Source organism: Mesoplodon mirus, assembly GCF_964341445.2.
Source record: "Mesoplodon mirus genome assembly, chromosome: 6".
NCBI classification, from domain to species: Eukaryota; Metazoa; Chordata; class Mammalia; order Artiodactyla; family Ziphiidae; genus Mesoplodon; species Mesoplodon mirus.
In genome coordinates, this window is record NC_138982.1 from 79,021,547 (window position 1) to 79,036,390 (window position 14,844).

General features: G+C 39.6%; 1 protein-coding gene across 1 annotated transcript in view; it reads left to right on the plus strand.

Annotated features, from left to right (window-relative positions):
- The window catches only part of PARP9 (poly(ADP-ribose) polymerase family member 9), a 31,762-nt gene that overhangs the window by 10,210 nt on the left and 6,708 nt on the right, over positions 1–14,844 (plus strand). The window contains exons 5-10 of the mRNA XM_082624233.1: positions 1,190–1,417; positions 2,647–2,847; positions 5,915–5,978; positions 8,737–9,102; positions 12,425–12,561; positions 13,178–13,352. Coding sequence (XP_082480359.1) covers positions 1,190–1,417; positions 2,647–2,847; positions 5,915–5,978; positions 8,737–9,102; positions 12,425–12,561; positions 13,178–13,352 — 1,171 coding nt within the window. The remainder of the gene's footprint in view (positions 1–1,189; positions 1,418–2,646; positions 2,848–5,914; positions 5,979–8,736; positions 9,103–12,424; positions 12,562–13,177; positions 13,353–14,844) is intronic.

A 14,844-nucleotide genomic window follows, 5' to 3' on the forward strand; every position in this document is an offset into this window, starting at 1 on the left:
ACAAAGGTGAGGACCCTGACAGGGAGGGGAGAGAGTCAGGGGAACAGTGAACCTAGGTATTTCTGGATTAGTGCAGCTTCTCTGCCAGGCAGAGAGTACCTCGAAGGTGGAAATCATGGCTTGTTCATCTCTGTAGCCCTGGAGCTGGTCTCTGGGCATGCATCTGGGTGTTCAACAAATTACTGATGAATAACTGAAGGGGGCAGCAGGGAGCAAGGGCTGCAACAGAGGAAGAGAGAGAAAGAATATAAGGCTATATTCACTATTTTTCCCCTGGATCTGACTCTCCTATGGCCACAATCAAATAGACTTAATCACAAGTGAAAAAATGCCATTAATTGCCTGCAAGACAATTAGAAAGAAGACTGAGGGGACCCCATGAGATGAAATATTTATTTGATAAGTCATTAATATGCCAATTTAAAATTAAAGTGGAAACATCCTGGTTGAATAACTTATCCCTTTAACTAAAATTTTATTGTATTTAATTATTGCCAACACAAGGAACTTTAAAATGTGTAAAGGGTGCCAATGCCCCCGACTTGCAAATTCTGATTTCACTTTCAAAGTGACACATTCATTAACATCCATGAGAAGTACCGAAGTTACCCCCAAAGGGAGCCAAAGCCATCAGGATGAATTAGGGGGATCTGGGGACCCCACCAAGAAGGAGGCCTACTTCCCACTGAAGACTTTTTTTGTCTCATTTGTGCTCTCTTTCACCATGTACTACTTACCTTAAAAAACACAAACGTTAGGGGATAGAAATTGCCTGAGAAGTTTTATTTCCACTCTGTAAGACAAAATGAAACTTCACACAGAAACAGCAAAAAGTGATGACAGTGGGGCAGAGAGTGAAACCACTTGTTGATAAAGCTTAAAACAAATCATAGAGAATGCTGTGAATCTGGGATATTGGGGGTATAAGCCAGCAAGGGGCTGACAGATGTTTGCAATAAAAATTGTATCATCTACATACTTTACCTAATTTCTGACTAGGACAGACAGATTCATGGCAGTCAAATGATCATGCTTTGGAAATTTTATACCCATTATTAAGTGATATTTCTGTGGATTTAGGATCTTCAAATGTATTTTTCAAAGCTCTTCAGGGAAATAAAGATTTAAATTAATCATTTAAGAAAAAGTAGTTTAACCCTGAATCTTGTTCATTTTTTTCCCTTTTCAGACGAATGTAATTGTTAATTCTGTATCTCCACATGGTGGTCTTAGAGCTACATCTGTGTCAAAATCAATTCTACAAGCAGCAGGAGATGAAATAGAAAGGGAATTTAGCCAAAATATGACTAAAACACCACTAGATTCCCAGTTGGTACTGGTCACAAAAGGATTTAAATTGCCCTGCAAATATGTATACCATGTGTTGTGGCCTTCAGAATATTCTGAACAAAAACTGGTAAGGTCAAAATAAATTTATCTTTCTGTATCTCCGGAGTCTATGTAGTCTGTTGAATTTCCATCCTGTCATTACATTCATGAAATGTTATTGTCAAGTGGAATAATCCCCATTCTCTAGTACTCCTGTGAACACCTGAAATACTAAACAGGTATTGTCACAAGTTATCTTAAGAAGTTTAATTTAAAATATCACCTAACCCATGTCTAAATTTTAAGTGGACATACCGCAAATAGACATAGAAACATCAGGGCTCCCTCAGTCTGCACACCTCACCACACCCAGTGACCCTGTAGGCCTTTTCCTACGTGGGCCTGGGATTCAGCCTCTCCATATCTCCTGCCCTCTGTTAAATTCCAGGAGGACCTGGGATCTCCCTTCCAACACCATTCCAGTCAAACCTATCGCCTGTGGTGTCTGTGCCTGTGGTGGAGCTTAGCTTTCTGCCCGACTCTACAACTGAGGGACATAAATTACATGCATTAAAGAATAGGGGGAACCTACTGACAAGTGGAGAGAGGGAAACTTAATCCCCTTTTCTACCTTTGTCTATCTTTCTTTTGTCTCCATTTCTGGTCTTCTCTTGTTTAGAGAGCCCTCAAATCCCAAACTGGTCCTCCAGTCACTCTCTACCCCTCAGTTTTTCAAGGTCCTTCTACATTAGTAAAACCTTCCTACATTAGTAAGACTAATATACTAGTATATTAGTATAATGTAGGAAGGTTATTAAATAACCTTCCTACATTAGTATTCAGTTTGAATGTTGAAACATTGATGGAAGTGTAAATCTGCCAAAAATAAATTACGTAACAGATCTTAATGGCATTAAATAAATGTTGCTTGCTTACTTTAACCTTTACCTCCTTTATTAAAGCTCTTTATGTTGACCCAGAAGTGGCAGGTAAGTGGGGATAGACTGAAGGTTGGCTCTCTAACCAGGGGAGAAGGCTACATAAACTGAGGGAAATCACGATGCTCAGACGTCCTGAATGGCACAAAATGGACCACTCAATTACTTCAGTTTCTCAGCCCTTTCATTTCTCATCATCCAACCTTATAGCTATAATGGGTCCCCTATGGAGTGGTACCTTTCCTGTTCTCTGAGGAGGAATGGACATGGCCCTGAGGAATAGTGGAGGCTGGCATTGTAAAATATGGGCAGGATTAAGGGATAAGTGAAGTCTTATTTTTGACTCAAGGCTGATGTTGAATTTGTGTTTTTCCTGCAGACATTGGAAACTGCAATGAAGAAATGCTTGGAAAAATGCCTTGAGCTGAATATAACTTCCATTTCCTTTCCTGCCCTTGGGACTGGAATCTCTGCAGCAGCAGAGATTATGTTTAATGAAGTTTTAATATTTGCCAGACACCATTTGCAACAATTAACTGTAAAGTTTGTGATCTTCCCAAAAGAACAGCAGTTATATAAGGTAAGTTAATGTCTTAGAAATGTCATGCAGTTCGTTTGTTCATTCATTCACTCAACAACATCTGTTTAGTATCTCCAAAGTAAGACATGGGGCCTGTTAAGTGCTGTACAGCATGGTGATGGTCTAACTTGGTGAAATTTAATTTTTTTTTTTTTTTTTTTTTTGGTGGTACACGGGCCTCTCACTGTTGTGGCCTCTCCTGTTGCGGAGCACAGGCTCGGGACGCGCAGGCTCAGCGGCCATGGCTCACAGGCCCAGCCGCTCCGCGGCATGTGGGATCTTCCCGGACTGGGGCACGAACCCGCGTCCCCTGCATCAGCAGGCGGACTCTCAACCACTGTGCCACCAGGGAAGCCCTAATTTTTATAAATTGCTCACTTCTGACCTAGTAAAGAATGTCATTGTACAAGCCACGTTTACCTCACTACCTAGCTTCTCTCTTGTCCTTTGTTGGCATTTATTCTTCTCTCTGCTCCTTAAAGGTAAGCAACCTCCTAGTTTTGTAGGGTCCTCTACTCCTTCCCCTTCTCTTTCCCACCTCCCAGACTGTCTTCATGTGGGTGCTTGCCATTTTCTCTCTCCCTACAAGGAAACAGGCGTGTTCTATCTTGTTCTTTTCTGGAACAAGTGTAAAGGTTCTTATTCCTCTTGCTGCCTCACCAGACACAGGGAAGTTTGTAGTGTTTACTGATTTCCATTGCTGACGTCAAGCTATCCATGTTACATCACTGAAGAAGGAATTGGAAAGAGGTGTTCACAGTGGGGTCTCATGAGCGGTGTAAGCCATCTCCAGTACACCACTGTCTCATCCACAGCTGACCTGAAAGATTGATGAATTACCCAATGAAGTAGCTTACCTTCTTGACAAAATTAAACATCCTGTCATTCGAATGAAGTTCACCAGTCCCCCCACCGCCCCCAGCAGAGGACTGTTACTGGGCCCAGATAGGTGCCCTGAGTACATCTCGGGACTGTGCATAAAGCACCATATCCCTGTAAGAGGAATTAACCACAACTAGAAAAGAAGGCTCTCATTCTCTTCAACATACAAACAAAAATGTAAATGGCGGTTCAACAATACAGAAAAGATCAACCACAGTCTGAGGGCTCCCCCAGGGGCTAATAATAACAGTAGTTGCCATGAGTTGCATCAGCCAAGTACCATGCCAAGAAGACGCTGTCTCTCTTCATTCTCCCCTCAGTCCCATGATGAAGCCACTATTGTCATCTCCATTTTTACAAATGGGACCAGAGGTTAATATGTACACACCAATCCAGTGGCTGAGCCAAGATACCAACCTGTGTCTGACCCCAAAGCCTGTGTTCTGAACCACTAAGCAAAAATACAGAAAAAAATAACTTGAAAGATGATACAGCTTTCCGTTTTGTAACTCAAAGGAGAAGATTATCTTACAAAGTAATTTATATTATACCCTGAACATTGACCATTCCTTCAGGCTTTTTTCAATGTTAACACTACATTATATCCATGTGGAAGTATGACGTGCGCGTAAACATGTGTACACCTCTGGTGTTCTGCTGAGCACATCTTTTCTTCCTAAATAAGTCTTTCTTCCTAAATAAGTCTTTCAATGAGGGGTGTATGTTCATCTATTTGTCATTCCAGTTCATGGATGACAATGAGTAAATAACTCCCCAGCTGACTGAAATACTGTGTTCACTAGTATTTCATGATGATAAGCATCCTGGGTGCCACTGAGTATCTGTAGAAGGCAATGAACAGTCATTCATTTGGTTATTTAACAAATATGCATTGCATATCTACCTTGTGCCAGACATCACGTCTCAGAATAAGGAACTCCTTACTAGGAACACTCACATTCCTCACATGAGGTGTTAGTCATTCGTGGACAGAGCTGGAAAAACTGCCAAATTCTTGCCATTTGGATCTACTTTTCCAAACTACTTGCAGACTGTCTGCTTGTTATCCACACCCTCTATGTTATTGTACTGATTAAGTTACAGTTTTCTCTCACATTCAGTTCAAAAGCCTTGCCTAAATGATTTCTAACCCTGCGACACATACTGACTTTTAAGTGACTTTGTAAGAGAACTGATTTTTATCCATGTTGTGTTTGGCAGCTGTTATTAGTCTGTTTATCAGCAGATAATGTTATGTCATTTGTTTTGGAGGGCAGGGAAGTCACTCCCTTTTATGACCTCTCCAGGTACTAAATAAGCATGGTAAGATTGAGGGCTTTTTTGGTCTGTAAATAGCAGCTGCAAATATAATTTATGAAGAAAAAGTACTAGAGATTAAGAAACTTCATTATTAAAGTTCAGACGCACTGAAAAATGTAGTCTTTACATCATTATTTACCATCTTTTTCAATGAAGAATTACTGCCAATTGCATCAACTTTAAACAAGGAAGACCCTGGGCATGGTGGTTCCAAACCCTAGGAGAGATGAGTTTTTTCAAATAGGTACTATGTTAAAGGATCTACCTGGCAATATACATAAATCTTTGTGTGTGGACTGTCACATACTAATAATTATAACAATAGCTAACATATTGAATATAATATGCTGGGTACAATTATAAGCACTTTACAGGAATTGATCATTTATTTAATCTACAAAGCATGGTGTGTGTATAACTTTTTAAAATGAATTTGTTTTATTGATTACAAGAGCATCTGCCTCTGTTTGTCTTCTTCAGTGACATATCCACAGCTTTAGTTCAGTGCCTAATATGCAATTAGCAGGGCATTAATATCTATGAATGAATGAATGAATGAATGAATGAATGAATAAATGATATTTTGCCTTGGGATGTACATTCTCCCTTTTTTATGCCAAACTTTAAGGTTTTTTTTTTTCCATTTTTTCTATATTTGTTTCCCCTACATGTTCTAATAGATTGTAGTGCTGCACTTGCTGTTCCCGAGGACTTTCCTAAAGGCTGCTTTAGATTTGTGGCAGTGGAAATGGGGGATGACAGAGTGGATGAGGTCAAGTATGTGAGTGTAGGTAGAGAGGGGGATTTTGATGACAGTGGCTAAAAGCCCCACTTAGGACTCTCTGCTCTGTTTTGCTTCTTATAGGTTTTCAGCACTGAAATGGAAAAGAATAAGTTGAAGCTGCAGGGTCTCAACAATTACCCTGGTGGTGAGTAAGAAACTTACGGATCTAGAAATAGAGTCTACCACCATAGGCTCATTTTATTCTTGATCATCCGAACTAATGGAGGGGAGAAGAGGAATAAATAAGCCAAACATGTTTCATTGTGCTCCTGCCTGGGTACCAATGTGCTCTATACCTGACCATGATTCTATTTTTGCTCAGTCTAGTTTCATGATATGAACAGAGAGAAGCTAAGTTGAAGTAGGTAATCCACAGTGTGGGTAGTTCATTCACAAATAGATGTCTATATTTTTTTTTCATAAGCTTACTAAGCCAGTTACTCTTTCTGATTTGAATGGAATGCCATCTAAATGGGATTACTTATTAGTAATCATAGAAAATACATCTCAGTAATACCAGATAATAATAAGTGGATTAAACCAATGCTACCCAAACCTGAGTAATCATTGGGATTGTGATGGAAACTTTAAAACAAACAAACAAACAAAAATATGTATGGCCCAACTCTACAGATTCTGATTCAGGAACTTTGGGTCTTGGCCAAACATGTATATTTTTCAATGCTTCCTGGTCAGTTTTGCTGCAGAACCAGGTCTGGATCACTGGACTAAACCAATCCTGGTAGTTGTTGGAGAAGTATTAACTTCGTCTTATAACTCCATTCCTGTAGAGGAGTTTGAGTGCACTGAGATGGAATTGTGTCATGACAACTAGGGTGTGTACTTCTGAAATAGTCTTTTAATCCACAGTGTTCTATAGATGTTAAGAACACCAGACATTCAACCAGCAATAGAAACTATTAGGATATTTTCTATTAGGGTCGAAATGATTTGCTTATACCCTTTATTAGAAGAGTTCACTTTTGGACATTCAGTGTCCAGCAGTGTTGGAAATGAAGAAGAGGGAACTTGAAGAGCTCTGGCTTGTGACTGCACCTCTTATGAGCCTATTTATCTGTCTGTAAAATGGTGATAATGACAGATTGTTGTGAGGATAACTGGAGATTATGTATGTAAAAATGTTCTGTAAATTATGAAGCATTAAACAAATGCCAGGGGATAAATAATGAATGAGAGGATAGACAGACTCCCCAGGTGACCTAGAAGAGGGAGAGATGCCCTTTGACTGGAAGGGGGCAAAAATGGCTTCATGGACAAGATGGTTCTAAGTTGGGCTTTGAGGATGGCAAGATTTTCAATGGCCAGAGTTGGTGGGGGTAGGGCACCCAAAGTGAAGACAACTCACAGAAGCAAACAAATGCACTGCATGTTTGGGAAACCACAGTGACTCTAGGGAAGTTAGATAGGAGGAGTTTTAGGAGAGGATAATATGTAAGAGGAACATACAAATGTCCCTATATCATTAATCTGAAAAATGGGGCCAGTCGTTGCCATTTACTTCAGTAATTTTTGAGGACATCGATAAAGGAATTATAGTACAGGACAGTAACAGACATTAATAATGATTAATGATGATCTCAGATTATTAAGGAAAAGTTAAACTATTTAGGAAGGCAGGGAAGTATGTTTCTATTATAAGTATTTAATTAATAAATAGTTAAAGTTAATTATGTTTTGGTGCTAGAAGAGACTCCTTTAGTGATTTCAGTAATTTAGTTACCTAGAAAAACAACTCTTTCTTTCCTAATAATGATGGGTAAATGAAATATCACCATGCATTGTTTTTATTTTCTCCTAAAAATAATATAAGCTCCCAGGCAGAACAAGCGTTTTTTTTTAAAAAAGTATGTCATCAATATAAGAATCTCTGTCACTTCTTACTGTTGTCTAAAACTTTGGCTTTTATTGTTACCAGAGGGAGGCCATTCTCCTGCTCCTGCTTTTAGGTATGTCCTGGTACTTTTTCATAGCTCCTGGTACCACCCAACTGCTATATCAGGGGGAAAGATGCTAATGACCACTACTGTCCTGAGATCACTCACTGGGAAGCAGAATTGTATGAGCACTGGAGTCAGGTTGCCCACACACCTACCAGCTCCCTGGCCACCACTTACAAGTCCTATAACTATGGGCATGTTACTTAATAACTTTCTGAATCAGTTTCCTCGTTTGTAATATGGGTCCTACTAATAGTACGTGTTTCATAGGATTGTGAGAATTGAATAAAATAATACATGTAAAGCACTTAGAATAATGCCTAGAAATACTAAGTGTTCAACTTACTTTTTCCCCTCAAAATATGTTTCTGAGATTTATCCATGTAGTTAAAGTTTACTCCTTTTCATTGCTATAATATTCCATTGTTTAGCAGCACTGAACTCCAAATGTTGGTTGTGGAGGTGCAAAATGTCCTGTCATATACAGATAAGACATAAAAAGGAATCCCAGGTAGTGAAGTTATGGGTATTTCTTTGTTTCATTATACTATGATAATTTCCAATTTTTCAAAAATTGGCTTTATCTATGACTTTCAGAGATATTTGATTTTAAACCTGGTTGTAACAAGAGTTTACGGAAAATCCCATTCAGCAAGAAATAATAGTTGGTTAGCATCCAGGATGAGATTACAAGGTGAACTCATCTGTAAACTGACAAATGCAACAGCAGGGCCAAGACATGATAAGCTAAACTCTGTGTCCCCAAGGAGACTGTAAACTATACATTTAGATTTTCTTTGTACCCAGCAAAGCTCTCAGAGATAGGTACTTAATTGGAGCTGCTACTGCTAAGGATGCTCAGGGCAAACAGTGGCTATGGTGTTTTGTTCTGTACTGATTTAAAACCCACCTACCTTCTGTGGTTGCTTATGATAGTGTTTTCAGTCCCCCAGGGGACCAGAGAGAAGAGAGGAAATAGATCTCCTGTCCTCAATCTGATGGGACCCGATCAGGAAAAGATAGATGAGGCCCAAGCATGGATCCAGAGGATACTGACCCTCCAGGACCACCACATCATTGAGGATATGCATATCCTCTACCTCGGGAAAAAGAAACATGACTATTTGTCTCAGCTTCAGAAAACCTCATGGGTCTCTATCTCAGAGATTATAAGCCCGGGAAGGGCACATTTAGAGATTAAAGGAGCCCAGGCTGACCTCATTAAGGCAGTTATGAACATTGAACATATGCTGTGTGAAGTTCAAGAGGAAATGGCAAGAAAAAAGGAGCGAGTCCTTTGGAGCTTGTCAGGTGAGTAACTTTCAATTAAGTTGGAAAGTCAGCCCTTCCAGCTTTGGGGCGTGAGCGTGCATGTGTGTAAGTGCGTGAGAGATAGAATGGAAGAGGAGAGAGACAAACCATGCTGGGTCTGTTAGGCCATAACTTTTATAACCTTTTTTTGGCTCTTTCTACCAGCAGGGTTAATTATTAGTAAATGAAAACACACACACACACACACACACACACACACACACACACGATTGGGTTTACTGATGATGACATGGATTGCCTAAGAGGCAATTATGAGGAAAGCCCAGGATAACCCAAGCCCAGGCTCTAGGGAAAAAAGTACATCCCTAATTCTGCAGATGGAGCATTCAAATGCAGACACATTCCACTTACTTAATTCATTTCTTTAATTGAGTTTTATTGCAATTATTTATTGCTGGCAGCGTTAGGAGCCCTAAAATTACTTTAAGCCTTCCCACCAGAGTAAATTTCACTGGTACTGTGAGGTCCACTCAAGTATCACACATTCAATGGGGCAAAATCCATCGGGATGACTGTGGGAATTTGGGTCTGGAGAGATCCTTTTAACTTAGCCCTAGAGCTAACTGGGAAATCATACCATTGAAAATACTGCCTTGGGAAATTGAGGCTTATTTCTTTCATTTATTCAACTAATGTGTATTGCATCCGTGTTATGTGAAGCATTGTGCTAGGTGCTTGGGATACAGTGATAAGATGAACATTGTTCCCACTCAAAACCTAACTGGGGAAACTGAGAGGTAAGCAGGTTAGTTATGAACAGGAAGGTGAAAGTGCTCTGGAAACAACTAGGTGAGGCACCTAACCCAGACTTGGGAGGTAAGGGGAAAGCTTCTCAGGGGATGTGTCACAAATGGAGAAGTGAAGAACAGGTAGGAGTTAGTAAGGCAAAGAAAGAAACTTTCAAGAAATCAGACCATAGCTGGGCCTAGGTTATGCAAGACTTTATAAATCACATGAAAGTATTCAGAGTTTTTCTTGAAACATATGGAGAGCCTTGAATGATTTTAAGCAAAGACAAGGTCAGATTTGTATTTTAGAAAGATCGCTGGTTGTAACATGGAGAGTGACTTTAGTGCAAAAATTCAGATGTAAAACTTCAGAGAACGCCTTATTTTCACCATGTGTTTGTAAAAATAGTTCAGGCAGATATGGTCAAAGTGAGTGGGAGTTTGCAATAAATGTTGTATCTATAGTCCACAGAAAACCCAGTGTCAAAAAACATGGACAAAAATAATACTCAAGAATGAGAGCCAAGATTATGATTTCTACTTAGCTCTTAAAATGTAGTGAATGTGGGTCTTTAAACTGACATTGACACTTCTCAAGAGAACGAGATAGAAAATAACACTGATCTTCTGTAAAACTTGTGACATTACTTTAACTGCATTCGTAAAGTTGGCCCATTCTCCTAGCTGTTCGCAATTTAGTCACGTTAAGTCCCTTGCTCTGCTGCAAGGTGGAATTTTTTGGCAGTTGATGACTAAGCATATTATTCTACAGCAGCGTTTCAGAGGTTCATAGAGGCTCAGCCCCTCTTAATCAGGTTAAGATCTACATTAACAAAATGGATAACTTTGAAATGAGTTATTACTACAGGGAACATCAGCTATCTACCAGACCATTATGTTTTAAATAATAGAAGTTAGGCATCTCCTCTTTTATGGTTCTCTTTTAATCCTTCCTGGTGAGTGTTTCTGATAGCAGGACTTCGTGGATCTTTGAGTTTCTGGTGCCCAGCTCAGTGCCTGGCATGTAATAGGAGCTCAGTAAATGCTTGCTGAACTCAAGAGAACTGAACTCTAATACTATACTTTATAAATGTGAGCTATTGCTCTCCAGATTTAATTTACAGTCTCTTCCTTTGAAATGTCTTGGCTTTGGTGTTCCTCTGCTATGGAGTTATGTTCCTCCTGCTCTCCTGCTTTCCGGATTTACAACTTGGCTCTCTATAAGTTTCTCTGAATTTATCATCTGCTTTTTGTGGTTAAATTGAGCCCACTCAATTAGATAATGTGCTAGGGATTAGGTCATTTTAGTATACTTGGTCTTAAGTCAAATGGAAGGTAAACTGAAAGAAAAGAAGCCTTTTTTGGTGTTTTCATATGTCCACATGTGTATTTAGTCCAGTAAGGAGCTCCTTTGGGCAATAAAAGGTTGTCCCTTGAATGTAAAATAGGAAAGAAGGAAAGAAGTTAAGGAAGGAAAGAAGGAAGAAAAAGAGGGAAAAGGAAGGAAGGGAGGAAAGACATGACACCATAAACTATTAATCTCCAAATTTTGTTCTTCTTGGTTGGGTGGCCTATGAATAACATATATACTAAATATTCTGCCTTGCCCCTTACAGAAAGCACTGGTGAAAGCCAGGTTTATAATCTTGGATCTGTACTTATTAGCTTTGTGATATTGAACAAGTCACTTAACTTCTCTGAGTTTCAATTTCCCTATTTGTAAAACTGTGTTAATTATTTCAGTGGTGGTTTGCAATGCCCAAATGAGGTAGAGATACAAAACTGTTTTGAAAACTTTGAAGTGTTACATAAATGTCATACCGTTTTCCATCACCCCTTAACATTTTCTTATGCTTATGTTTTTTTGTTGATTGGCATCCTGGCTAGAACTACATTTCCTATTAGCAATACAACTATATATCATCATTACAGCATTGATGGGGGGAGTATATATTAATGCTCTTTTTTCTCTTATCCCCTCAGCTTCATAATCCAAATCATCTGAGGACAAATTTATTTATTTATTTATTTATTCTGTGGGAGATTCTGCCTCCCATGGGATGTAACTTTTTTCTTGAGCTCGATTAATTAATTAATTAATTAATTAATTAATTAATTTGCCCGCACCCCGCGGCATCTGGAACTTCCTGGACCAGGGCTCAAACCTGAGCCCCATGCAGTGGAAGCGTGGAGTCTTAACCACTGGACCACCAAGGAAGTCTTGAGGACAAATTTATTAACCCCCTATTTTATCCTATGACTTCTCATGGTATTATAGCTGTCCTTGCATGTCCTAAACATATGAGGCATACAAGTTAAACTGCTTATATATTCCTCCAAATTTTTATAATTTGTTTCATTTAATTTCTGTTTATTTATTTATTTACTTATTTGGCCATGTGGCATGGCTTGCAGGATCTTAGTTCCACGACCAGGGATCGAACCCAGGCCCTGGCAGTGAAAGCACTGAGTCCTAACCACTGGACCGCCAGGGAATTTCCTCATTTAATTTCCTTACAAACCTTTCCCTCTCACAGAGCACTGAGACAAAGTTTTATGTTACTCATTTTTAGGGCAGCAGACTGATCAGCAACCAGAAAACCAGAATCAAATGAAGAAAAATGCATTTTTGAAATGCCTAAATCTTTCAACTCGAGAAATTCAGCATCAAAAGAAACAGTTTGAAGACTGTGGTTTGGGGGTTATAAAGGTATACTTAATTAAGGGAAGAATTTGACTTATCTGCTATCACTTGGTTCTATAGCCAAGAGAAGAACTCACCTGCTAATGACTCTAAGCTAACTGCTCAGTGACCTGGAATCCTAGGAATTAGTCTGAAAGGAGGGCAGGGATGGGCAGGTATGAGAGGTATAATTGGAATCAATGTGGTAGAAATGATGTCAGGATGTACAGAAGCATAGACCAAGACTCAGAGATAAGCTACCTGCCTATCTTGAAGCAAAATAAAAGAAATGCAATAGCATTTATCACACTTATAATTATTTACCTATTTTTAGCTCTCACTAAACTATGAACTTTAAGAGGGCAAAGACTGTGTCTGCAGTTGACCATTTCATTACCAGCAATCACATAGTGATTGCTCAGGGAATTTTTATCTAAGAAGGGACAGGGAATTTTGAAGAGATAGAAGTCAAAATAGGAGAGGGTTGGGGCCAGGAGAGACTCTTAGGCAACTTTATATGAAAAGCAAATCACATGCAAAGTAATATGCACATAAGTGCCTTTATTTTTGAAGCAGAGTAGCAGGCAATTTAAGTAGCAGTTCTCCAGTTTCTTTTTCAGTTTTTCATCTCCTTGGGCTGTAGGTGGAGAAGATAGACAATGCGCTTCTCATGGCTGCCTTCCAAAGAAGGAAGAAAATGATGGAAGAGAGAGCCCATGGGAAACCTGTGAGCCACAGGTTGTTTCAGCAAGTCCCACACCAGTTCTGCAAAATGGTATGCAGAGTCGGCTTTCACAGAATGTACTCGGTGCCCTGCGGTAGGTGTCAGTCCCTCATAATCGGGGTTACTCTGTGGGAATTGGTGAGCAGACATCAGCAGATGACTCACCACTAACAGCATTTGTTGCTTTGGTAAGGGGGTCATTTACAACTGGGATTTAGTGGTAAAGTTATTTGCAAAGGATCATATTTAAAATTTTTCCTTCGCGTATACTGTGGCTGGTGGCTTTTATGTTGATGAAAGTGTTTGCAGTAAGAGCTACAGTTCACTGTTTTTCCCCTTTCTGTGTTTGTGTCCTATCTGCAGAGAGCACCCTGGAGCTTTTTTTTTTTCTTATCTCAACGAAATTATTATCAACACTACCAAACCATCTTCCTCCCTTAATTAAAAGAGCATTTTCCTGAATATAATAAAGTTGGTCTTTTCTCTTCCATCCTCTTCATTTCCAGTAGCTGCCAGCGAATGAATTAGGCATCATCTCAGTTATGGGGGTTCTACGTGTAGAAGCTTCTATGTGTCAGTTGTACAAAAATATTGCATACTTTACAGCTATATTTTCTCTTTTAAATCTCTCCATAAGAAGCTAAGAAGTTTAGTAATCATCATGGAGGATACTAACGAGGCAGCTTGATCTTGCCTGGTCCATTAAATATGTGGCTTAAAAAATATATATATGTGGCTTTTGATCTTCACCTTTCAAATACGTAGCATGATCCTTGCTGCAGAGCCTACTCCAAGGCTTGATTTCTGGAAAGCAAAGGGTCTGGAAATCATCTCTTTGCCCCAGAGAAAACATAAGTAATACCCAGGGTAAAACTTGGACCTGAACAATTTTTCACCTGGGGGTAAAAATTGATAAATGAATCCCCACCAAGAAGTTTTGGAGTGTAACCAGGAAGGTGATGATCAGTATGATCCTTTCACTGGCAAAATCTTAAAAATTCACGACTTCCATTTGCTCCTAAACCCATTGTAACTGGCATCTCTGCACTCCACCCCTGCCCCTTCTGTTTCGACTTAAACTACTCTAAGAACATCACAATCCTCATATTTTTCAAATCCAGCGAGTGCCCTCTTTTCAGTTCTGTGGCAGACACTGCTAACTGCCTACCCCACATCTGTGCACATATTTCTTCCCCAAGTAGCTAAGACACACACCATCCTCCCAAGGAGGACTGTCCCAAAGTCTCATCTTAACTCATCATCAGCCTCAAGTCCAGACAGTACTTTCTTAAAGCTTAAAGGCAAGGTAATTGTCCTAATACATTCATTATACAACGATATGAGAAGGCACAGGAAAACCGCAATAAAAACTCCCAGTTCGAAAAGGGAGAAAGGAAAACACACAAGTCACTGGTCTATACCACTAACCACGTGCTGCTGGACCGGTATAGTATTCTATTCTGGGAGTGGAGTAAGACCCTTGTTTTGCACTCTGGGAAAAATCTTCCTTATGTATTGCCGCCCTTGGTCATTTGTAGGTGAACTGCCTACCAGGGGTCTATGGATTGCCCTAGGGATCTAGAATG